General features: G+C 38.7%; 9 protein-coding genes across 9 annotated transcripts; 4 read left to right on the top strand and 5 right to left on the bottom strand.

Annotated features, from left to right (window-relative positions):
• On the bottom strand, positions 1 to 1,375 carry FDP41_006940 (uncharacterized protein; the record flags this gene model as incomplete). The annotated part of the gene is made up of 2 exons (XM_044710630.1): positions 1 to 1,151; positions 1,352 to 1,375. Coding segments are annotated over 2 exons (1,175 nt in total), but the record flags the coding sequence as incomplete, so codon positions are not given.
• A 339-nt stretch (positions 1,376 to 1,714) lies between these two features.
• Positions 1,715 to 4,511, top strand: FDP41_006939 (uncharacterized protein; the record flags this gene model as incomplete). The annotated part of the gene is made up of 2 exons (XM_044710628.1): positions 1,715 to 2,309; positions 2,668 to 4,511. The coding sequence occupies 2 exons, from the start codon at positions 1,715 to 1,717 to the stop codon at positions 4,509 to 4,511; spliced, it is 2,439 nt and encodes an 812-aa protein (XP_044559042.1).
• A 165-nt stretch (positions 4,512 to 4,676) lies between these two features.
• Positions 4,677 to 5,681, bottom strand: FDP41_006938 (uncharacterized protein; the record flags this gene model as incomplete). Its single annotated transcript, XM_044710627.1, has 4 exons — positions 4,677 to 4,970; positions 5,132 to 5,307; positions 5,445 to 5,506; positions 5,641 to 5,681. The coding sequence occupies 4 exons, from the start codon at positions 5,679 to 5,681 to the stop codon at positions 4,677 to 4,679; spliced, it is 573 nt and encodes a 190-aa protein (XP_044559041.1).
• Positions 5,682 to 5,774: 93 nt separating this feature from the next.
• FDP41_006937 (uncharacterized protein) lies at positions 5,775 to 6,986 on the bottom strand (the record flags this gene model as incomplete). Its single annotated transcript, XM_044710626.1, has 1 exon — positions 5,775 to 6,986. The coding sequence occupies one exon, from the start codon at positions 6,984 to 6,986 to the stop codon at positions 5,775 to 5,777; it is 1,212 nt and encodes a 403-aa protein (XP_044559040.1).
• An 822-nt stretch (positions 6,987 to 7,808) lies between these two features.
• On the top strand, positions 7,809 to 9,748 carry FDP41_006936 (uncharacterized protein; the record flags this gene model as incomplete). The annotated part of the gene is made up of 3 exons (XM_044710625.1): positions 7,809 to 7,850; positions 8,142 to 8,333; positions 8,555 to 9,748. 3 exons carry the CDS (start codon positions 7,809 to 7,811, stop codon positions 9,746 to 9,748), a joined length of 1,428 nt encoding a protein of 475 aa, XP_044559039.1.
• A 253-nt stretch (positions 9,749 to 10,001) lies between these two features.
• Positions 10,002 to 11,564, top strand: FDP41_006935 (uncharacterized protein; the record flags this gene model as incomplete). Its single annotated transcript, XM_044710624.1, has 1 exon — positions 10,002 to 11,564. One exon carries the CDS (start codon positions 10,002 to 10,004, stop codon positions 11,562 to 11,564), a length of 1,563 nt encoding a protein of 520 aa, XP_044559038.1.
• Positions 11,565 to 12,149: 585 nt separating this feature from the next.
• FDP41_006934 (uncharacterized protein) lies at positions 12,150 to 14,312 on the top strand (the record flags this gene model as incomplete). The annotated part of the gene is made up of 1 exon (XM_044710623.1): positions 12,150 to 14,312. One exon carries the CDS (start codon positions 12,150 to 12,152, stop codon positions 14,310 to 14,312), a length of 2,163 nt encoding a protein of 720 aa, XP_044559037.1.
• A 217-nt stretch (positions 14,313 to 14,529) lies between these two features.
• On the bottom strand, positions 14,530 to 16,500 carry FDP41_006933 (uncharacterized protein; the record flags this gene model as incomplete). The annotated part of the gene is made up of 3 exons (XM_044710622.1): positions 14,530 to 14,956; positions 15,100 to 15,937; positions 16,131 to 16,500. The coding sequence occupies 3 exons, from the start codon at positions 16,498 to 16,500 to the stop codon at positions 14,530 to 14,532; spliced, it is 1,635 nt and encodes a 544-aa protein (XP_044559036.1).
• Positions 16,501 to 16,819: 319 nt separating this feature from the next.
• On the bottom strand, positions 16,820 to 20,822 carry FDP41_006932 (uncharacterized protein; the record flags this gene model as incomplete). The annotated part of the gene is made up of 6 exons (XM_044710621.1): positions 16,820 to 17,932; positions 18,060 to 18,193; positions 18,275 to 18,708; positions 18,826 to 19,274; positions 19,427 to 20,046; positions 20,138 to 20,822. 6 exons carry the CDS (start codon positions 20,820 to 20,822, stop codon positions 16,820 to 16,822), a joined length of 3,435 nt encoding a protein of 1,144 aa, XP_044559035.1.
• Between the last annotated feature and the right edge of the window lie 385 nt (positions 20,823 to 21,207).

The following is a 21,207-nucleotide window of genomic DNA, read 5'->3' as shown; positions in this document are numbered from 1 at the left end:
AAACCCAAACCCAAACCCAAACCCAAACCCAAACCCAAACCCAAACCCAAACCCAAACCCAAACCCAAACCCAAACCCAAACCCAAACCCAAACCCAAACCCAAACCCAAACCCAAACCCAAACCCAAACCCAAACCCAAACCCAAACCCAAACCCAAACCCAAACCCAAACCCAAACCCAAACCCAAACCCAAACCCAAACCCAAACCCAAACCCAAACCCAAACCCAAACCCAAACCCAAACCCAAACCCAAACCCAAACCCAAACCCAAACCCAAACCCAAACCCAAACCCAAACCCAAACCCAAACCCAAACCCAAACCCAAACCCAAACCCAAACCCAAACCCAAACCCAAACCCAAACCCAAACCCAAACCCAAACCCAAACCCAAACCCAAACCCAAACCCAAACCCAAACCCAAACCCAAACCCAAACCCAAACCCAAACCCAAACCCAAACCCAAACCCAAACCCAAACCCAAACCCAAACCCAAACCCAAACCCAAACCCAAACCCAAACCCAAACCCAAACCCAAACCCAAACCCAAACCCAAACCCAAACCCAAACCCAAACCCAAACCCAAACCCAAACCCAAACCCAAACCCAAACCCAAACCCAAACCCAAACCCAAACCCAAACCCAAACCCAAACCCAAACCCAAACCCAAACCCAAACCCAAACCCAAACCCAAACCCAAACCCAAACCCAAACCCAAACCCAAACCCAAACCCAAACCCAAACCCAAACCCAAACCCAAACCCAAACCCAAACCCAAACCCAAACCCAAACCCAAACCCAAACCCAAACCCAAACCCAAACCCAAACCCAAACCCAAACCCAAACCCAAACCCAAACCCAAACCCAAACCCAAACCCAAACCCAAACCCAAACCCAAACCCAAACCCAAACCCAAACCCAAACCCAAACCCAAACCCAAACCCAAACCCAAACCCAAACCCAAACCCAAACCCAAACCCAAACCCAAACCCAAACCCAAACCCAAACCCAAACCCAAACCCAAACCCAAACCCAAACCCAAACCCAAACCCAAACCCAAACCCAAACCCAAACCCAAACCCAAACCCAAACCCAAACCCAAACCCAAACCCAAACCCAAACCCAAACCCAAACCCTGCTTTATTTTTACCTTCTGTTTGAATCATGGACTCAACCCATGTTAACAGTTGCTCAACACAAGCATGTAATCTGTTAATATTTGATATATCCTGTTAAAAACATTCGACATTCAGAAGTAGTATCTATACGAAAATGAAGTCCAATGTTGTTTTATGACAAGTATTGAAGCACCGAAGGGCCAATAAACAATATTTAATATTTTTGTCAATTTACTTTATTCAGCAGAGTCCCGAGCATTAAGATTTGAGAAGGTAAAAAAACCTCCAAAAACAGTAATGTTATTGGTATCGATGACTCTTCTCTGACGACGACATCTCTTTTGATCAAAACTAGCAACGATGACATTGTCTTCCAACAACAAAACTAACAACAGCAACAAGTACAGATGTTATGTATCATCACCAGAACAACAACAGTCTCGATGTATCCTTCTTCTTATGTACATAATCGTTATGAGTACTCACTCCAGCGAAAAATCTCGTTGCGCACCTTCATTAAAAAATTGCCGAAACACACCCCTCACATTTGCCGCACCTTGTTGCACTGACTTGACCGAACTTGCACTGACACCTACGAATGTCGAACAGCAGCAGCAGCAGCACAACCAAGCACACCTCGACCACAGCCATACCTGAAAATGTAAATACAACATCCAACACCTGCTACAACACTCTTCCTTCTCCTCCGAATATCAATTCTACATTCCGTAATAAAGAAGTCATGGTCCCTTCCGAAGATCATTTCGAAACCACAACTGTCAACTCATTTCAGTTAGAAGAGGTTCCTCCTTCTTCTCAAAAAACCTCTCTAGAAGCTACTCTCCAAGTGGGTACCTCATCAACCATGATGGACTATAACAATCCAATCGCAGCAAGTACTTCCGATTTGAATCTTGCTCATCCTCATCATCTTCATCAGGAATCACATCCTTCCACTTTTGAGGTTTCTTCCTCTCTTGATGATATTGCATCCATTACGAAACATACCACGACGGAAGCGATGGATCCGATTGGAGTCTATGCCACGAATCATCCTGCTCAATTTTTCGATCAACAATGTTTTTTGGAATGGAAAGATTTGAAATTTCCAAGTCAATCTGCGAATCCAATTTTGAAAAAAGTTTCTGGATTTGCAGTTCCTGGAAAGATTACAGCTATTTGTGGTCCAGTGGGTGAGTAATTGTAATTTTAAAATGTCTAGGATTGGAAATGGTGACATAAAATGGTTTAATAATCATTACTAATTATAATTATTTAATGGACTGTGTGACGCTGATGAACCATTTATTATATTATCACATATAATCACAATAATTAATGGAACCATTTAATTTATGTAATGTAACAATGTAATTGCGTGAAAATGATGAATCATGATGCATGACCTTTCATGACCTTGTGAAAATATTATTTATGAATTATTTGGTGATGTAATATGTTTGTTCATTTGTGACCTTGTGAACATATTATATATACTTTATTTCGTACGAATGAACAAACATATCATGAACTAAATGACGTCAATAATAGGCAGTGGAAAATCCACACTCTTACGTATTTTATCCAATCGAGGAGCATACAAGGATTATAGTGGAGATATTTTCATTAATGGACAATTAGCCATGAATCGAGAGTTACAAACCGATCGAGACATTTCCAACAAGTACAAATCACTCGTTTCATTTGTCTCCAAAGATTACGCTCCTTCCAACACATCACTCAAAGTCAAGGAAATTTTACGATTTGCTGTTCGATTTAAATTACCTGCTCATTCGAAAAATCCAATTTGGACCACACGTGACCAGAGACTTTCCATTCTGCTCAACGCATATGGTGTGAAAAATAAGGAAAATTCAACATTTAATACTCTCTCATCGGGCGAAAAGCGTCGACTCTGTATTGCAGCTCAAAATGTGCTCTTTCACAGAGTACTCTTGTTAGAATATCCAACCGATGGAATTGAATTTGGAGAATCGTTTCATTTATTGAGACAATTGAAAAAGCTTGCAGAGATGGGCGTCTGTATCGTGATGTGTCTTCATCGACCGTCCATTCTCGAATTGGAATTAATTGATTATGTGGCAATTTTAAATAAGGGAAGCACTATTTATTTTGGAACCCCCAAAATGGTACAGGAATATTTTGATCTCATTGGAGTTCAATTGCCAATGAATCGACAAAATGTGGTTGCCTCTGTTTTTGAATTAATCCTTCTCCATGAATTGTCAAAATCAAAGAGTGAGACGGATCAACAAATTGCTCATCACTATTTGGATTTCGATAAGGAGAGTGTGGAGAGGAGAGAAAATTTGCATGTTGAATTTGAGAAACGGCAACGAACCTTTTACGTTCCTCAAAAGGAATACGAAGAAGCTCCATTCCGTCACAACAAGATTGAAGACATTCAAACAGAAAAGTATTACTCCAACTATTTTTCATCGGTGTTGATTTTATTGGAACGAATTTATCTAGTCAAGTTCAGAAATTGGAAAACAGAATTTATTTCACCCTTCTTTGAAAAGTTCATTGTTGCCTTATTTATCGGATTGCTGTATTTTCAAATTGCTCCAACAAACATGACACTCAGAGGCAAAATTTTCTCCTTCTTCAACTTGAGTATTTCCATTACGTTTGGATTGAGCATCAAGACACTCATTTCCCAAATACCACAAATGACACAAGAAAGGAATTCCACAAGTTATCGAATTGGAGCCTTCTTTCTCGCAAAATCCATCGAAGACTTTGTCTTTTTTACTGTTTATCCATTAATATACGGTATTATCATTTATTTAATGGTTGGATTTAGCTACGATGCGGAACGAGTATTTATATTTATTCTCATTTTTGGAATTTACAATTTAACGTGCATGAGTTTTGCACAGGCACTTGTGGCTATCATTCCAGCGCCGAGTATTTTGAACTTTATTGCACCTGTCATTAATTTAATCTTTTTATTGGTGAGTGGAGCGTATGGTTTGACAAATACTCATTTTTTGGGATGGGTGGGATATCTCTCGTACTTGTCGTATGCATTTAAAGCATTGGCGATTAATGAATTTCATGGAGTAATTTTGCAAATTGGAAATTCTACTTCATCGATCAACGATAATTCAACCACTCCACAACAGCCCTCATTGCCAACAGGTCACTACACGAATGGTACTTTATTTTTGGAGAAAACATATGGATTGACAGATCCACATTACATGATGTGGGTCTATTTGGGAGTGCTAATTGTGTATTTTTTAATTTGCAAAGCTATTGCATATTTTGGATTGAGATATATCTATAAGGGAATGAGTGCAAAAAAAGTGTTCCAGAAAGTATTACACGATTGGTGTGGTTGTTGTTTTTCAAAAAGAAAAAATCAATAAATAGAGTGAAATGTTTTGAAATGTAAGGTTTAGTGTTGGGTGTGGAGTATTTTTGTACATTTAAAATGTTTGACAATGTGTTGCAATATAAAGCCATGCTGGAACTCAATAATCGTAGTCACACTTTCATCATACCAGCATTGAATAACAAATGATTTACGAATATTAATGCATAATATTTTCCACACGAATGTAATCCGTATTTTCCGATCTCATGGCAACACAACATTGAACAAAACAAACAAAACATCCCAACAAACATCCCAAAACAGGAATGGCACAATATTGAGTTATTATAAACGGGTGCATCATGTCATACAATTTGGTTTGTTCTGTTTTACAAGAGTTAGCATATTGAAAAATAGTAATGGCAATTAAAAGTCCCAAAGTGGCACAACCAATAACTCCAATGCAACATTGAGCAATGGAATAACATGGTCTTGATTTTTGTCGATCCTCCTATAATTTTCAAAAATTATCAATAAAATCCAAAATAGTATAAAGAAATGCATGACCAATGCGTATAATTAGTTAAAATAATGATCGTTTCGAAATGTGAATGTCAAACAAACAAAATAAATATAATATTGAAGCAAATCGTTTCAACCAATAATAAATACCTTTCTTTGGGATGCTTGAAAAACACAAGCATCTAGAACGGCCATGAAAATTGAAGCAAAGCTGCAAACTCCTGAAACAATGGTCACAATGCAATACGTAAGTAACAGATCAAGCATGGATTTTGCTTGACAAGTGGCAGAATTTTTAGTCCCGAAAAATTGCGAATAAATGACAACTGTGTTTGAAAACAATTCGAAACACATATATGCAGAACGGTATTGAAACAAACAATTTCGGAAATAATTATTTTTCAAAAGTAATAACAATCGAATGATCGACGATGAAAAACATCCAACTTGTCGTCAAACTTACTTCCCCAAGCTGACATTCCGATCGCAAAAAGAAATGAAAGGACAGCAGCAACAGAGCTGGTTCTGTTTCATTCGTTCATGTATTATTAAAAATTTGTCAGGTCATATTTTCCAAAAATGTAAATAAACATCAATGACAAACATCGGTACAACGTTGCCATTGACCCATTCCCCGACAAATTGTCAACTGAACATACCCGACCGATCCACACCAAACATCATAATTCCTTTTGGACATTTTTTTTGTTGGAGGTTGGCTGACTGTCACTACCTGTCGAATGTCAATACAAAAAAAAGGGCCGAAAGGATTTTATTACCTTTATTACACAGATCACTCGACATCATCCATGGTGGCCTTTGGAAGAGTTGCACTTTCTAGTGTACTGGCATTCCAAGTCGAAGTCATTCCAAAGTATTTTGCACTTTCCATTGGAATAACAATGACCTTATTGGAAGATTGTGACAAGTGCCGAACTGCTTGTGTATATTCTTTTTGAATCAAATAAGATTGATCGATTCCTTTCACTGAAAGAATTTTTGATAGATAGAGAGCTTCTGATTCCGCTTTCATTCGAATTGCCAATGATTCTGATTCTGCCTTTTGTTTCGCAATTTCAGTCTCTGTTTGAGCATCGTTGAGTTTTTTCTTGTTAGCAGTGTCACATGCCAATAATTCAATTTCTTGTTCGGTTTGAATTTTGAGCAGTTTCGCTTGTTGTAAGGAGCGAGTTTTCTCCAATTCTGCTTGCGCTTCTCTCTGAGCTGCTACAAGCTTTTCAATACTTTTGGCAATGGAAGAAGGTGCTTCAATGGATTGAATGTCGAATTTGGTTAATTTCACACCCCAGGACTCCTCAAGTGATTTGAAATCCTCGGCGATGGAATCTTTGATTTTTGATTTACCTTCAATAGCTTCATCCAATGTAATTTTAGAGATTGCATCTCTGAGTGAGGTGTAAATTAACTGTTCAATCGATTGATACAAATCACAAATTTCATAAACTGCCTTCACTGGATTTTGAATACGGAAAAACATGATACCATTCACATCGGCTGCAATTCGATCTTTGGTGGTCACATTCAAGGTTGGAAAATCAAATAAAATTTCCTGAGTGGGAATTCGATACATTTCTTCGACTTTTAACTCGGTCTTGTGTGAAAAGGGATTTTCAACAGTGTGCACCCAACGAACCCATTTAACTTGTTCAACGAATGGTACAATAAAGTGCAATCCTGCCTTCAGAGTTCGAGAGAATTGACCCAATCGCTCCACACATACAATTTCATTGGTTCTCACTTGAAGGAATGAATGGTTGAGAAGATATAATAAGATGAGAGCGAGAAGTGAGTAAATGATGTACGGATAGTAGAGTTGAACCAAAAGGAATGGAGTCATTTCGTATGTTAAGGATGAATCCGTGTGATGTGACGATTGGGTCAAATACGTGATGATGGTGATAGTTGTGGTGATAGCGTCGAAGAGTGCTGCTTGTATTTTGTTTTTTGCAATGCTCAGCTTGTGATGATGAGTGCTGTTGATCATCATGCAATGAACCAGTAAAATGTTCTGGAACTTTGGAACACGTGTGTAATTCGTGAACGATAGCACAAAATACACGTGTTCCAAAAAGCTCAGAGCTGTGTTTCTAATGGAAGACCTCAGCAAGACAGGAATTCAAAAGTCGTCATCATGAATACGGAGGAGGCTTTCGTCCACTCACTCGAGAAAATATTTTGGACATGTTGAATTTGATGGAATTTAAAAATTACCAAAAAGGTGAAAATGAGGGCCGTTTGAAGTATTGATGAAAAGCAAGATCGGCGCAGATATTATCGCGGTCCCGTTCAAACAACAACAATACATTTCAACTTGAACTTACATCAGGTATAATTGAAGATGTTGATTCTGAGCGAGAGGAGATTAGGGAAACAGAATCTGGGCTTCCCTCATCCAACACAACAAAGAAAACGTTTGTATTATTGACCAACATCCACGACCGTATCAAGAATGATTCAACACCCAACATCATTGAAAAGAACTAGAGTATTGAGATCGATCATATGGACCAATAAGAACAAAAAGGAATTGTTGATGTGCCATCATCAAATCCAGACAAGTTTTTTTCATTCTTCAAGGCCTTTCATTGGAATGATGAGCTGGAACTTTGAAACTGGTGCTAATTCATCATCACTCCCGGAACAAGAGAGATCCGATCAAATGATGATGACAAAGATGATCATGATGATGAATTGGCAACTAGCTCCTTCTTCACTGTTTGCTTCTTTTCATATGAAATGTGCAGACCATCTATTGCGATATAGATATACTGAGCCTTCTCTTCTCTTGATCGACGATTCAATTTCAATGCCGATGATGATGATCAACAAACCTGGGCAGCACAGAGTGGTAAGTGTCGTTTTTCAATTCGCAATCCGAATTCGATTTTTTTCTGTCGAAAAAATTACCGTTACACCACACACTTATAAACTGTACGTACTCGTGTCGTCTTGCCCTGACCCAAACCACCAAATCAACAAACCCTAATCCAACCACATGATGTGTGTCCGATAAACATGATGATTCATCTTTTGGACGCCGACTCTTCATTGAATTTCCTTACTCCATGGAATGGATTACAAATTCGGAATGGATGATATGTAATCTTTTTGTATATGAACAACAACATCACAACACCAGAAGAAAATGGGTTTTTTACCTTTTGAAACTTTTTCTGAATTGGGAGCCTTGATAAAGTTGAAATACTTCCACAAGCTTCCTGAAATTGATAGGAGTGATGAATCCGTCAAATTTTGTTATGACAAGTTGAATCAAGTATCGAGGTCGTTTGCAATGGTCATTCAGGAGCTTCCAGAAGAATTGAAACATCCTGTAAGTGGTCTTCCTCTCGTGATGGCAATATTTCAATAATAACCTTTCACTCACACACAACAATTTTATTGAACTTGCGTTATTCATGAATATGATATTTCATCAACATGTTCACAAACACACACCACTCAATCTAACATACCCTCCTCTTCCTCTCTTGTTCCTGTGTATGCATACCATGACCTCATTACATGGTCAATATGACAAATCCAACAAAATAGGTCGTCATCTTTTATCTCGTTTTGAGAGGTCTCGACACGGTAGAAGATGACACTGAGTATCTCAAAGATGACGTTGCTGCCAAGCATCATTTATTACAAACATTCTATCAAAAGATTCGTGATCCAAACTTTTACTTGGACAATTGTGGAGGAAGCCTTCATGCCACTCGACACTATAAGGATTTAATGTTGAATTTCCATCATGTGTGCAAGGTATTCCTTCGATTGGATGGAAAATATCAACGTGTCATTGAAGATGTGACCATGAAAATGGGATGTGGCATGGTCAACTACTTGGGCATGACTGGAGTCGATACCATGTCGGACTATGATGAATATTGTCACTATGTGGCTGGTTTGGTTGGTATTGGTCTCTCTGAAATGTTTGTTGCCTATGGTGAAGATAAGGAAGCTTTCTTCAAGCCAGGCACGAGTGGTACCTCCACTGAACACATCAAGAAATCCCTCTCAAACTTGATGGGACTCTTCCTTCAAAAAGTTAATATTATTCGTGACTATGCTGAAGATATTTTGGAAGGTAGGACCTTCTATCCAACCAGTTCATTCCAACAATTTGGCTTGAAGCAAGTGACAGATTTGGCAAAGAAAGAAAATTTACCAGAAGCCCTTCAAACTCTCAACTATCTCGTCACAAATGCTCTTTCCCATGCTCCAGATTGTCTCGAATACATGTCCAAAGTGAAAGATCCAAAAGTTTTCAGTTTTTGTGCCATCCCTCAAGTCATGGCATTTGCCACACTCGTTGAAATTTATAATAATCCAAATGTATTTGTGAAGAATGTCAAGATGAGAAAAGGCCTCACTGCCCGAATTTTCATGGAAACAAAATCCTATGAGGACGTACAAAAATGGTTTGCCACTCTCTCCGAAGACTTGAAGGTTAAACTTGCTTCAAACATGCAGGATCCTTCTGCAAAAGAAACAGAACAAATTTTGGAAACAATTTTAAAGAAGGCCGGATACAAGACAAAAAGTAGAGGTCTCTCATTTACCAAAGGTTTTGGTATTGCTTCTTTGCTGACTGCTCTCGTTTATTGGACTCTTTACGGAAAACCACTTTCGAATTTTTTAGGAAATATTAATTCTTCACTGTTGCGACGATTGTTGGGAGGATTTGTCAAGCCATCATCAGGAAAGACCGCTACGCCATCTGTTTCAGTTAATTCTGCATGAAACAATCCAAGATTATTAAAATTTTGAATTGCAACAATGTGATCTGAGGTAAAATACTGAACCGTTACGGTTGCTCACCGAACCCTAATTTCCAATCCAAAATTTGATCTGGATGGTAGTCATGGCCACCGCTCGAATTTTTACATCAAGTTCATTATTCCATGAATCCTGAATAACGAAAAGTTCAACCAAAAAAATCCTCTCTCTGAATTATTCCACCCTCTCATCTCTACAACCTTTTAAGACCACCATCATGACGATCACCATACTCAATCATCAAAACGAAAGCATCCTAGGGTATAGCCTTGTTCGTCTTGTCGGGAAGGTCTCTGGTTCTCATTCAACCCTCACCGTTCTACAACAACCTGGCAATAAGAAAACTGAATGGGAAATCAAAGGAGGATACTTTAAGGCCTTGATCCTTCTTCGAGACGGAAGGAATCAGTTACATCTCTCCACTTCATCCTCTCAGTTGCATTGGACTCTCACCTACGATAGCACTCTCATCAACACAACCGAATACGAGTCGAGAAACATTCAACGTCTTCGTCCAGTTTATATTTATTGCAAAGATCACGATGGATCATTCAATTCCATGAAAGAGAGTCAAGGATCCAATGATTTGTCGGCTGCCATTCGTAAGATGCAGGTATGTGCATTGCTCATGCAGACCTTCTGCGCAGAGGCACTGAAGAATGACAAAACATTTGCCTTAGAGGTTGAGAAGAATGATTCCAGTTTGCCTCACGTTTCTGTGTTGCAATTGAAAAAGTGGACTCGAGAAGAACTGGCCAGTTTGGGTAACAATTGGGAACAAGATGGAGGTTGTGATGGCTATAATGCATTGCATTCGGAGTTGAATGAATTTGATGGTAACAACTCGAGTGTTGTCTATTTTGCAGTGCTGGGAGGTTCCTTCTATGATCCCGTCACGAAAAAGACAAGAATGGCTACTGCTTTAGGAGGAGGCAAGTTGGGGTTGTTTGCAGACGTTGCCATGCATACGTATCCATCGCGGGTGGATGAAATTGTCTCTTGTTGGCAAGACTCACGACTCATTGACGAGAGACAAGTGAGGGATGATAGTTGTTTCAGGAAGAGTTTTTGGGCCAATTTTGCCACCTGTTTGGGAGCAAGTATGCATGAAATTGGACATTGTTTTGGTTGTCCGCACACACCTGGTGGAATCATGTCACGAGGCTTCGATAACTTTAATCGCTTTTTCGTTATCTCAGAACCTGGAGATGACCAACCAACCTTTGGAAGTGCCTCCTCAGAAAAGGGGGCCTATTGGGAAGACTCTAGTATTGAAATTATCATGAACCATCCTGCTTTTGCTGGAGTTTCAAAATGTATCAAAAAACGAAAGGAAATTGGGAGATCTTGTTCCAATCCAAGTGATGCAAAATCAACAACGAGAAGTAGTAGTAGCTCTTCGTCACATGGACAGGGTTCTTCCTCCTCGATACATGAAGACACTTCTTCCATGATAGACGCTCATTATTATGTCATTGGACCAGATGTGATACATCAATCTTCCTTTGAGAATGTGAAAGGAAAGGAATGGTTGGAACGACATGGAGAACGTCCATTCGCAACATTCATAGAACAATCAAGAAATGAGAAGGAAATTTTGCTGTTCGACTCAGGACGAAATATGTTATTGATGTTGACAAAATCTCAAGTTCAATGGAAAATGAATGACACAAAGGTGACGACATGGTATTTTTTAGGTCATGGCTATCCTCTATTCCTCTCCAATCCAGATCATAAGAAAATTATTGATGCTCATTGTTGTGTCATTAGGAAGGATTAAGGGGAAGACGATTCGTGAATGTCCATGAGTGTGAATCATTTGTATGAATTGTAAATATGCGACTGTCAGCAAAGATTCAAGCTACGCTGCTGTGAGTTTCGAATCATCGGTTATAATAGTGAGTGGCCATAAAAGTGAAAGGTTTGCACTTTCTTGTAAATCCTTTGAATTACAAAATCTCAAATGCCAAATTCAAAGAGCAAGTTTCTAATTTGGGCCATGTTCAAACAATTCTAAAAAAATCGAATCAAAAGAATCTCTTTTGTGGTTGTTGAGTGCGTGAGGTGTATTGTGTATTTGTGTAGAAGCAATCGCCAAGTGTTGTCAGCATACCATCACGTATAACTACAACACACTTTCATCAATTATTTGTATTCACAAAAGAGGTGAAGATTGAAAGCCATCAATACCGTTCCATCACTTTTTGAAATTGATTTTCTATCTCTCATCACCTCATCGCCACATCACAAACAAAAGAATACAAGTCTTCATTGATCATTATCATCATTCTTGTGAGATTCACTATTCATCATCGTCATTGTAATTGCTACTGTTCGATCTCAGCACCATCATCACCAACCAACCATGGGAAACGCCAACAATTCTAGAAGAGCTCCAATAGATAAAGCTCTCCTTGAACCCACTTATCAAGTCTACTCGGACATTGGTGCTTGGGAATTACCTCTTTTGAAAACTCTTGTTCAGAGTGGTAAGCTCGCCCCCTTCTATCCTCCTCACAGCGAACTACCTCCCAATGCTCCCAATCGAGTTTCGGATCAAGATCCTCCTCAAGAAATAAGCCTTTCTACGAGTAATGCTACCACCACTACTACTACTACTACTTCTATTACTGCAACTATTGCACACCCAACGAAGACAACCACCACCACTGAACCCGAAAAACACTTGTTCACAAAGACAAGTCATCATCGGCCATCTTCTTCATCCCAAAGCCTTTTACCATCACCCTCAACAACGTCCATTGAGAGTACGCCCTCACATCATCATCACCACTCGATGGAGATTGGTCATGATTTAAATGGTGATGATATTCCTAGCACGCGTGGTGGAGGTACCCAAACCCTACCTTCAAGAAGATCCTCATCCTTGTTGTGGTTATCAAAATTCAAACGTGCCAATGGGAGTCATATATCAACTGAAAATGATCATCATGTTACAACTACTGCTACTACCAAAACTTCGGATGATTCAACCACCTTGTTCGGAGGGGACTCTTCCTCATCATCATTTCAACATCCACCTTTGGAACTGTATTTTGATGAGTGTCCTATTTGCATGATGTACTATCAGGGTGGAATGAATTCGGCCAAATGCTGTTCACAACGTATTTGTAGTGAGTGTTATCTTCAAATTTGTCGTGGAGGACCTAAACATGCCGAGTCGAATTCCATTTGTCCCTTCTGTAAAGCTTCACCTTTTAAAATTCAATACACAGGTCCAAAAAATTGGAAACAACGATGTAAGGAATTGGAAGAGGAGCAAAAAGTCATTCAACTCAAAATTAAGCATGACCAGGAAGAACAATTACAACAAGAAGAAGAACGAAATAAGAGAATATCAGAGTCATTAAATAATAGCACTATCAGTACGACGAGTACAAGCTCAACAAGTGTCGTCACAAATGTGGCTCCTACAACAACTACCACCTCATTGACTTCAACACCTTCCACATGTTCGAATCAGCTTCAAGGAAATGTCAGCCCATCCAATAATAGTTCTCCACAGTTGTCAGGAATTGCATTTTTGGAGAGTTACTTTGCAAACAGAAGAGAAGAAAATAGTTCTGCATTGCCACAACCATCATCATCATCGAACAGCACGCCCATCCATAGAAATCCTTCATCCACAGAATCAACCTCTAATAGTGATCCCTTATTTATTTATTTATTTGGAAATAATTCATCAGCATCGTCGTTCTCACGATTCCCAAGAAATACCTCTAACGCAACACCAACACCCTCAATGAGCACCAACAACAATAACAATCGATCACCATTACATCAAATGACGACATCAGATAGAGATGATACGTTGAGTGAATTGATGAGATACTTCTCACTTGGTCGTGTTTCAACTGAGGCTGCAGGACCAATCGAACAATCCATCAATCACTCTCCATCACGTTCCTCCTCACAGTCACCCCACAATAATTCAATAAGAGGTTCTTCCTCTCTTCAGAGACCTTCATCGCACGTGAATCATTCAAGGGGTGAAACACCAAGAAGCCCTTCAAGAAGTCCTCCTTCAAGAGCTGAAAGTCTCTCGCCTTTGAGTAACACGGATTTAGAACAGGGACTCCCTGCATTTTCAGATTTTATCCCTCAGACGATTGATGTCACAAATGTAAATGCTGATGATGAAATGCTTAATGAGGCCATTCGATTGTCACTTTTAGAGCAGCAACAAACTCAGGACAATTTTTCAGCACCACAAGTCATTTTTAATCGAGATCAACCAGTCCTCTCATCACTGAGCCTCTCTCCCATTTCTTCTTCCATAGTAGTGCCACAGACAACCCCTTCATCCTCGACTAACTCTTCCTCAAATGCCACCATTTTCACTCATACCATCAGTAACTCAGCCTCAACAACTTTAAGATCACCAACAGGTCTACCACAACAGCAACAGGTGCAGCCACCTCCACAACAAACACTTCAATATATCGATGATGATGAAGATGACGCAGAATTGCAACTAGTTCTTCGATTGAGCATTTTGGATCAGTGATTGAATCACTTACTTCCTGGAAATTCAAACTTCCGAATCTCATGATGAAATACTAGTTCTTGTTGAATGATCACAAATATTAAAACACACCCTCACTTGTATATTTATGCCGTCACGAACACCATGAAGTATCAACAACGAGTTTTACTTGTATTTACACTAAATCAGTTAGGTTCTTATTGTAGTATTCGGTAGATTTATAATTATGTCACAGCTCTCACCTCCAAGAATTACTTCGTGCCAGAGGATTTCTCTTATTTACCCATTCCATAATTTTCAATAATGTATTCTCTGCACACACTTCAAACAATAAATCGTGATAGAGCCCTGCAAGTGTCACAAGTTCTTTATCCTTCACACGTGTGGACTTTTCCATCAAAAATTGTGCTCCTTCTGGTGAACAGTACTCATCACAAGTTCCCTGAAAGACAATGAAGGGCGTCTCTAATTTGTGAACACATTCTTCCTTAAAGAACTTGGTAGTATCTAAAATTTGAAAACACAACTTGGCTTTCAATTTATCTTTACAAGTGTAAGGGTCTTTCTTAAAGTTTTCAATTTCTTCCTGTGAGTGAGTTCTTTTTTTTAAATCCATTTCCATGATGGGCATGTTAGGAACACATGCAGCAATGCCCTTTGCAATTCTATCATGTGAAGATGAGAATACATTAAAATCAATCAACGTGCAAAATTCATCCACATCACAAAAGGAAGTTAGAATAAGCCCATTATATGTTATATATATGTTCGCCTTAATAAAAACATCAATAAAATTTCACACACTTACTTTTGAAGAAATGAATGCAACTCGGAAGGCACCGTCACCATCGGAGCACTTAACACCATTCCTGCAAACGTCTTTTCTCTCTCCATGGACATGAAAAGAGAAACCAATCCTCCAATTCCCTGTCCAAATAAAAAGATGGGTTTCTTGCACTGATTGACTGTCAACAGGGCTTCCGAAGGTCTTTGAATGAGCTGGCTATTCTTTTCGAACCATGCTCCTTCATAATGTTGACTAATAATATTTCCAATTTCATAATTTCCAAAGGGTGTCGTTGTTGTGGAAGAGCTCGAAGATGTAAACGAATCATTCAATTTTTCTTCCATGTCCTCCTCATCGTCGTGTTGTTTCCATTCTCGATCGTAAACTCCTAAAATCATGTCCATGATACTCTTCATAATTTTTGGAGAATAATGTTTCTTATTTTCCTCGAGAATATCCTCCTCAACCAATGAGACATTCGAAGAATGAAGACCTACTAATTTCTTGGCAGATCCCAAATTACGACTTTTTCTAAATTTGGTTGGACTGGCATTCGATGAAGAATAGGAGGAAGAATTAGAAGCCACACTTAACCGACCATTTTCCTCTGAACCAATAAATGTTGAGGTCGAGAGAGATTGTGGCATGATATACAAATGTCCTTCCTCGTCACAAGTGTGTAAATGAAGAGTTCCAGAAGTGATGAAGTCGAGAAATTGAAGTCCATTATGAATGTACATTTGAAAATTATCAATGAAGGCACGTTTACCATCGGAACGACCGTGACCTTCGAGATCGAGAGCAAAAACGGCATATCGATGAGAAACCAGTTGATCGACCAATTGTTTGTATCTGCCAGCTGTCAAAAAAAGAGTTCAATACCCAGAATGGTCATTCACCATCATCACAGCAACAATCACATGAAGGAATCATCCAATATTTACGTGTCACATCCATGATACATTGACGTACAAATATGAATAATCACATAAATGAGTGATCAAATATTAATCAACTGACAATATTGCTCACAAAATACACACAACACTTACAATGTTCATTCAATCCATGGACAAGCAACACCACTCCTACCACTCTCGATAAATCATAGGGTGTCCACACTTGATAAAATAATTTGCTCGATTTTTGTGATTGAGAGATGGCATCTGGCATTGACTTTTTCTTCCGTTCTCCACCAACAGAAGAAGAAGCAGTTGATGAAGTCGATGTGTGATCAGAATGATTTTCATTTGGAATAATACCATCATCCTCTCGAGAGGAAAAGGCCGTTAATGGAGCTGAATGTTGATAATGACATAAAAAATAACCACTCTGATGAATGCAACTGCCACCAGAGACTGTTACCTTACTGTAGTTTTGATTGAAGGAAGAAAGCAGCGTGCTCGAGTTGTGTCGATACATTTTTTTCAAAGTGTGTGCATGTGTGTGGTTAATTGGAACTTTGAAAGAAGATTTCGTGACTTGAAAAGGAAAGCTTGTTCTGAAATGCTCACGAGGTTTTCAAAAATATGTGGTTCTGTCGGAAGAGAGTCGGAAGGGTAACCTCACTGACGATGAACAGCTGAAACAGCGTTTACAAAGATTCACGCAAGGGTGAGTAATGCGATTGTGTGAGATGAGAAATTTTCCTTTCGTTCTCTTTTAATTTCCCAAAATATATTCGATAGATGCGATTCTCCTCCAAAAGACTTTATGAGTTGACAACAATCTTGCAACCAATTTACTGTGTTAAGGCATTCAATTGACTTCTCAATATATGGATAATCTTTTGGCGTACATCTGTGAATCGAACGGGTTTCGTCATGAAATGTTTCACATTATTGTTGATCAATTCTTCGCGCTCTCTTTCTGAAATAAGATTAGCAGTGAGTAAGATGATACAAGGAGCGTTATGACGACATGTCATGTTAATTATTCGTGACGTCTCGGTGCCATTCAGTCCATCCATCAACAAATCAAGAAAGATCAAATTGTAATACTTTTTCTTGACATATTCAATGGCTTCTTCTCCACTAGTGCAAGTAGTAACATTGCGAATGCCCAGTTTGAACAGCATGTGAGAGATAACCTTGGCGTTGATCGCATTATCATCGACAACCAAAACTGAAAATGATGCTGCTGTAGACAGCAAAGATTCATCTGCATCACTCAGTGATTGCTTTCTACTCTGGTAAGCATTTCCAAGACTTACAAATATGGAGGGAAATAATATCTTGGCAATATCTTCTACCTTGAATATGGGTTTCATTAATGCATACTCAGAAAGTGGAATGACAGATGTTCCATAAAAAATTGACTGCTGAAGCATTGGTATAATTCTCACACAAGGTTGCCGCGTTGGCTCTTGCAACGAAGTATTATGATGTTGCAAGCTCAATTCAATTGGGATATCCAAAGCAGCATAAATATCAGAGAGTGAACGTTCCGAAATAGACTCATCGAACAACAGCATGGCATCGACAAATATTATGATCTTACAAAACTCTCCACACGACTGAATTTGATTTTGGATTTCTGTCTTCAGGGTCTTCTTACTATCACAAACAAATATGATCTTTCTTACTACCGTGTCAATATTATCAATCATGTGGGAAAGACTATCCGCAAATAAATTACTTCGATCGAGGATTAAAATTTTGAACTCGTTACACTGTTCCGTTTCCATAAAGTAGGTTACATCACGTTGAAGTATCTCATTAAGGGACTCGAATTTAACCATTTCACGTTGATGAATGGCCTGTTGCTCCTCAGTTGTCAAATCCTTGAAAGTTTTGTAAGGCACTTTGCAAGTGAATGTAAATTCAGAACCGCATCCAATTCCTTGAGAATCAACCTTAGTAGGAGAAGATTCATTAAGGAAAATTTGTTGGGTGAAAGAGTTCAATAGCATGGGAATTGATTGTATTAAAGAAAGTTTTGTCATAAATAATTCAGAAATGAAAAAACTCTTTGAAACTCACCTTCAAGTTTCCTCCCAATCCTTGTGCAATCATTTTTGATATTGAAACACCCAAGCCTGTTCCTTTTGACTCTTGTTTTGTTTTGAATTGAACAAACGGTTGACCTATCTTGCTTAAATTTTCCTTTTCAATTCCTGAATTCACACAAAGCGAAGAAGAATTTGTGGATTTCGATAGTGACAATTCATTTTACATCTCTCAAGAATGTAACCTACCTATGCCTGTATCTTTGACACAAACTTCCATTTCTGTGAATCCATCTTGGTGAGTTACCATTTTCACCCGAATGTAAATATATCCAAAAGTTGTGAACTTGACAGCATTTGAAAGCAAGTTCAACAGAACTTGCTTCATTTTACCCTTGTCTGTGTATAAAATAGTTGAAAAGTTGAAATCTGGATGATAATCAATTATTAGATCGAGTTTCTTTTTATCACATTCCAAAACAACAAGGTCCAACACCTCTTCAAAGGGTTCACATGGGGAAAATAATTCATTATTGAGCTTCATTTGTTGTTCTAATTTCATAATCTCCAAAAAATCATTAATCAAAGACAACATTGATTCTCCACTCGTTTTGATGAGATTGATAAACTCTAATTGTTGATTTGAGATTGGAAACTCATCCACAGATCTCAAGAGAAGGTCGCTGAATAATGTGATGTGTCATTGTTTGTGGATGTGCAACATTTTTCCAGAATAATCATGAGGAATGCATTTTCCGACATGAGTTAGAATTTAGAAGTAAAAAACTTTTTCAACTCACCTAAACCCTAAAATTGCATTCAATGGAGTTCTACAGTCATGAGAAACATTTCTCAAAAAATTCTCCTTTTCCAACATTACTCTTTGCGATATTTTCTGCTGTTCAAGCAACTCTTGCTCGATTTTTCTTCTCCTCTCCACCTCTTCGCTTAGTTTGCTGTTCGACTGCAACAACTCCTGAGTTCTTTGGAAAATTTTGTGTTCTAAATTTAAATTCGATAAGCGAAGCTTCTCCCGTGCCTCCTCTCTGTCCAAATAATATCTCCACGCTACAATGATGGAACTACAGGTTGTACAGAGAGGCTCCAAAAATGTTACGTCTTCGTTGTGAAATCCTCCTTCCTTGTTGGCAAGACCAATCATGCCCACAAGTTCATTATTAAAATGCAACGGTATTCCAAGAAACGAATCCATTCGAGGATGACCTTTGGGCAGATGAGTAGGACTTCGCTGTTTTCAAATAATTTTTCGATGTCCACGTGATAAATAAATTTCAATATTGTTTTACAAAAAAATAAAGTTCATACATGCATTTCCAATTTTCCATGATTACAATAGATCTCAATAAATTCATGGTAGGTTCTTCACATAAAATTACTTACCTTCGGATGATTCTTGGGATCGTTTGTAACAATTGCTTCACCGGTCATTAATACATGTCCAAAGAGAGTATTCATGTTATTGAATTTGAAGTTGCACGAAGATACTCGGTTGAACAAATCTCGTGCTTCGTCAGTTAACTTAGTTTTGGCAAAGGAGAGTGCATGTGAATGCAAGAATGGTTTTCCATACTCGTCAAGTTTTAGTTCTCCGATAAACCCATAGCCACATCTCAACAAGCATAATACTTCGTTCAACAAGTCAAGGAAGAGTCGTGAAGGATTTTCAATGTGAATGGCTGCACTAAGCTGGGCATTGTAGATTGCTCTTAAAAGAAGATGACTCCTAGAATCAGAGTCGTAACTCTCGTCAGAATGACAGTATGATGAAATGGATGTTTCGTCTTCTGTCGGTGATGACGATGAGTGAGAAACAACAGTACAATCATTGGGACAATGTTCTACTTCGGCAAGGGTCACTATTGATTGAGAATTATTTGAATGCGTCACACCATGGAGTTGATTTGAATGATTGGAAGAACTTCTCAGCAACCTGGGCTTAGAGGCGGCTTCATTAATGGCCTTATCACTTTTAAAATCGAAGTCCATGGCTGAGGCAAATCCTGTTAATAAAGCCAATAATTTTAGAATCCATCCACAAAAGAAGAATTTTACCCAAATTTTACGCCAATGAATTGTCAACTGACAACTTACTATTGTTGTGAATGTTTTCAAGAGTACGTGAAGTAGCATAGATACATCCCTGTTGTTGCAAAGAGCTCAATCCATCCTCTCTTTCATGGTCATCCTGATTGGAAGGAGGGTTATGGCCATGGAATGATGTATCCATACCCTCCTCAGGTTGAGAACGTTGTGATTGCTGATCACCGAGTTGTTGTTGGTTCACAATGCTGCTTGTTACATGAGACATGTTGTCGTCTTCTTTCGTGTGATCTGTTTCATTAAGGAAAGGGCAACTGCCTAATGAGGAATGTTCGTTTGTTTCCAGCATCACATGGCCATCGTTGCCAGTTTGATGAGAATAAATCTTTGGATGATGAGGAGGAAGTGATACACGGGAGGAGGAGGCTAACGTTGCTGTTGTTTGCCCTTGTTGTTGTGGCGATTGAAGGCTGTTTTGAGCCTCTGCCATCTTGATAATTTGAGATCCCGAGAATGAGCCACAGAATAACATGGATTGTTCCTCGCTGCTACTCGAAGAGGACGATGAGCTCATGGTAGATTCATTCTCAATATCGGAAGCAACATTTTCCTCTGAGCTCATCATTGTAGTGGTTGTTGTTGGTTCGTTTTGAATGGTGGTCATGATGGTGTTCTCAATTTCGGCATTGAGGAGGACATTATCCTCTTCCGGCGATGATGCTGAACATGATTTCATGTTTAGCTCAACTTTGTTGTAGATATATATTTCTCAGTTTGCTTTTGAAAAGAGTCAAGCCTTTTCGAGGCCACAATTTTTTTGCTTCTAATTTTCGAGTCGATCTCCCAAAAAAACACTCAAAAATACCGCAAAAACCTTTTGCTCTCTCTCCCTTGAAGAGATAAACGCGTGCAGATTCTCGTGGCCACATTGGGATCAACCACATCTTAATATATTTATCACAGATAATAATAATAATAATAATAATACAAAATTAATAGTAATTTTGAGCTATTGAATTATTTAGAAATATAGACAGTAACTTAAATCGATTGAAATTCTACTTTGTGAGAGAAACACTCCGAGCGGTGTGTGTTACAAGGGGTTCAGCTTCTCACATTTT

Source organism: Naegleria fowleri (assembly GCF_008403515.1).
Source record: "Naegleria fowleri strain ATCC 30894 chromosome Unknown tig53, whole genome shotgun sequence".
Taxonomy (NCBI): domain Eukaryota; phylum Heterolobosea; class Eutetramitea; order Acrasida; family Naegleriidae; genus Naegleria; species Naegleria fowleri.
This window is presented reverse-complemented; position numbering and strand designations above follow the sequence as displayed.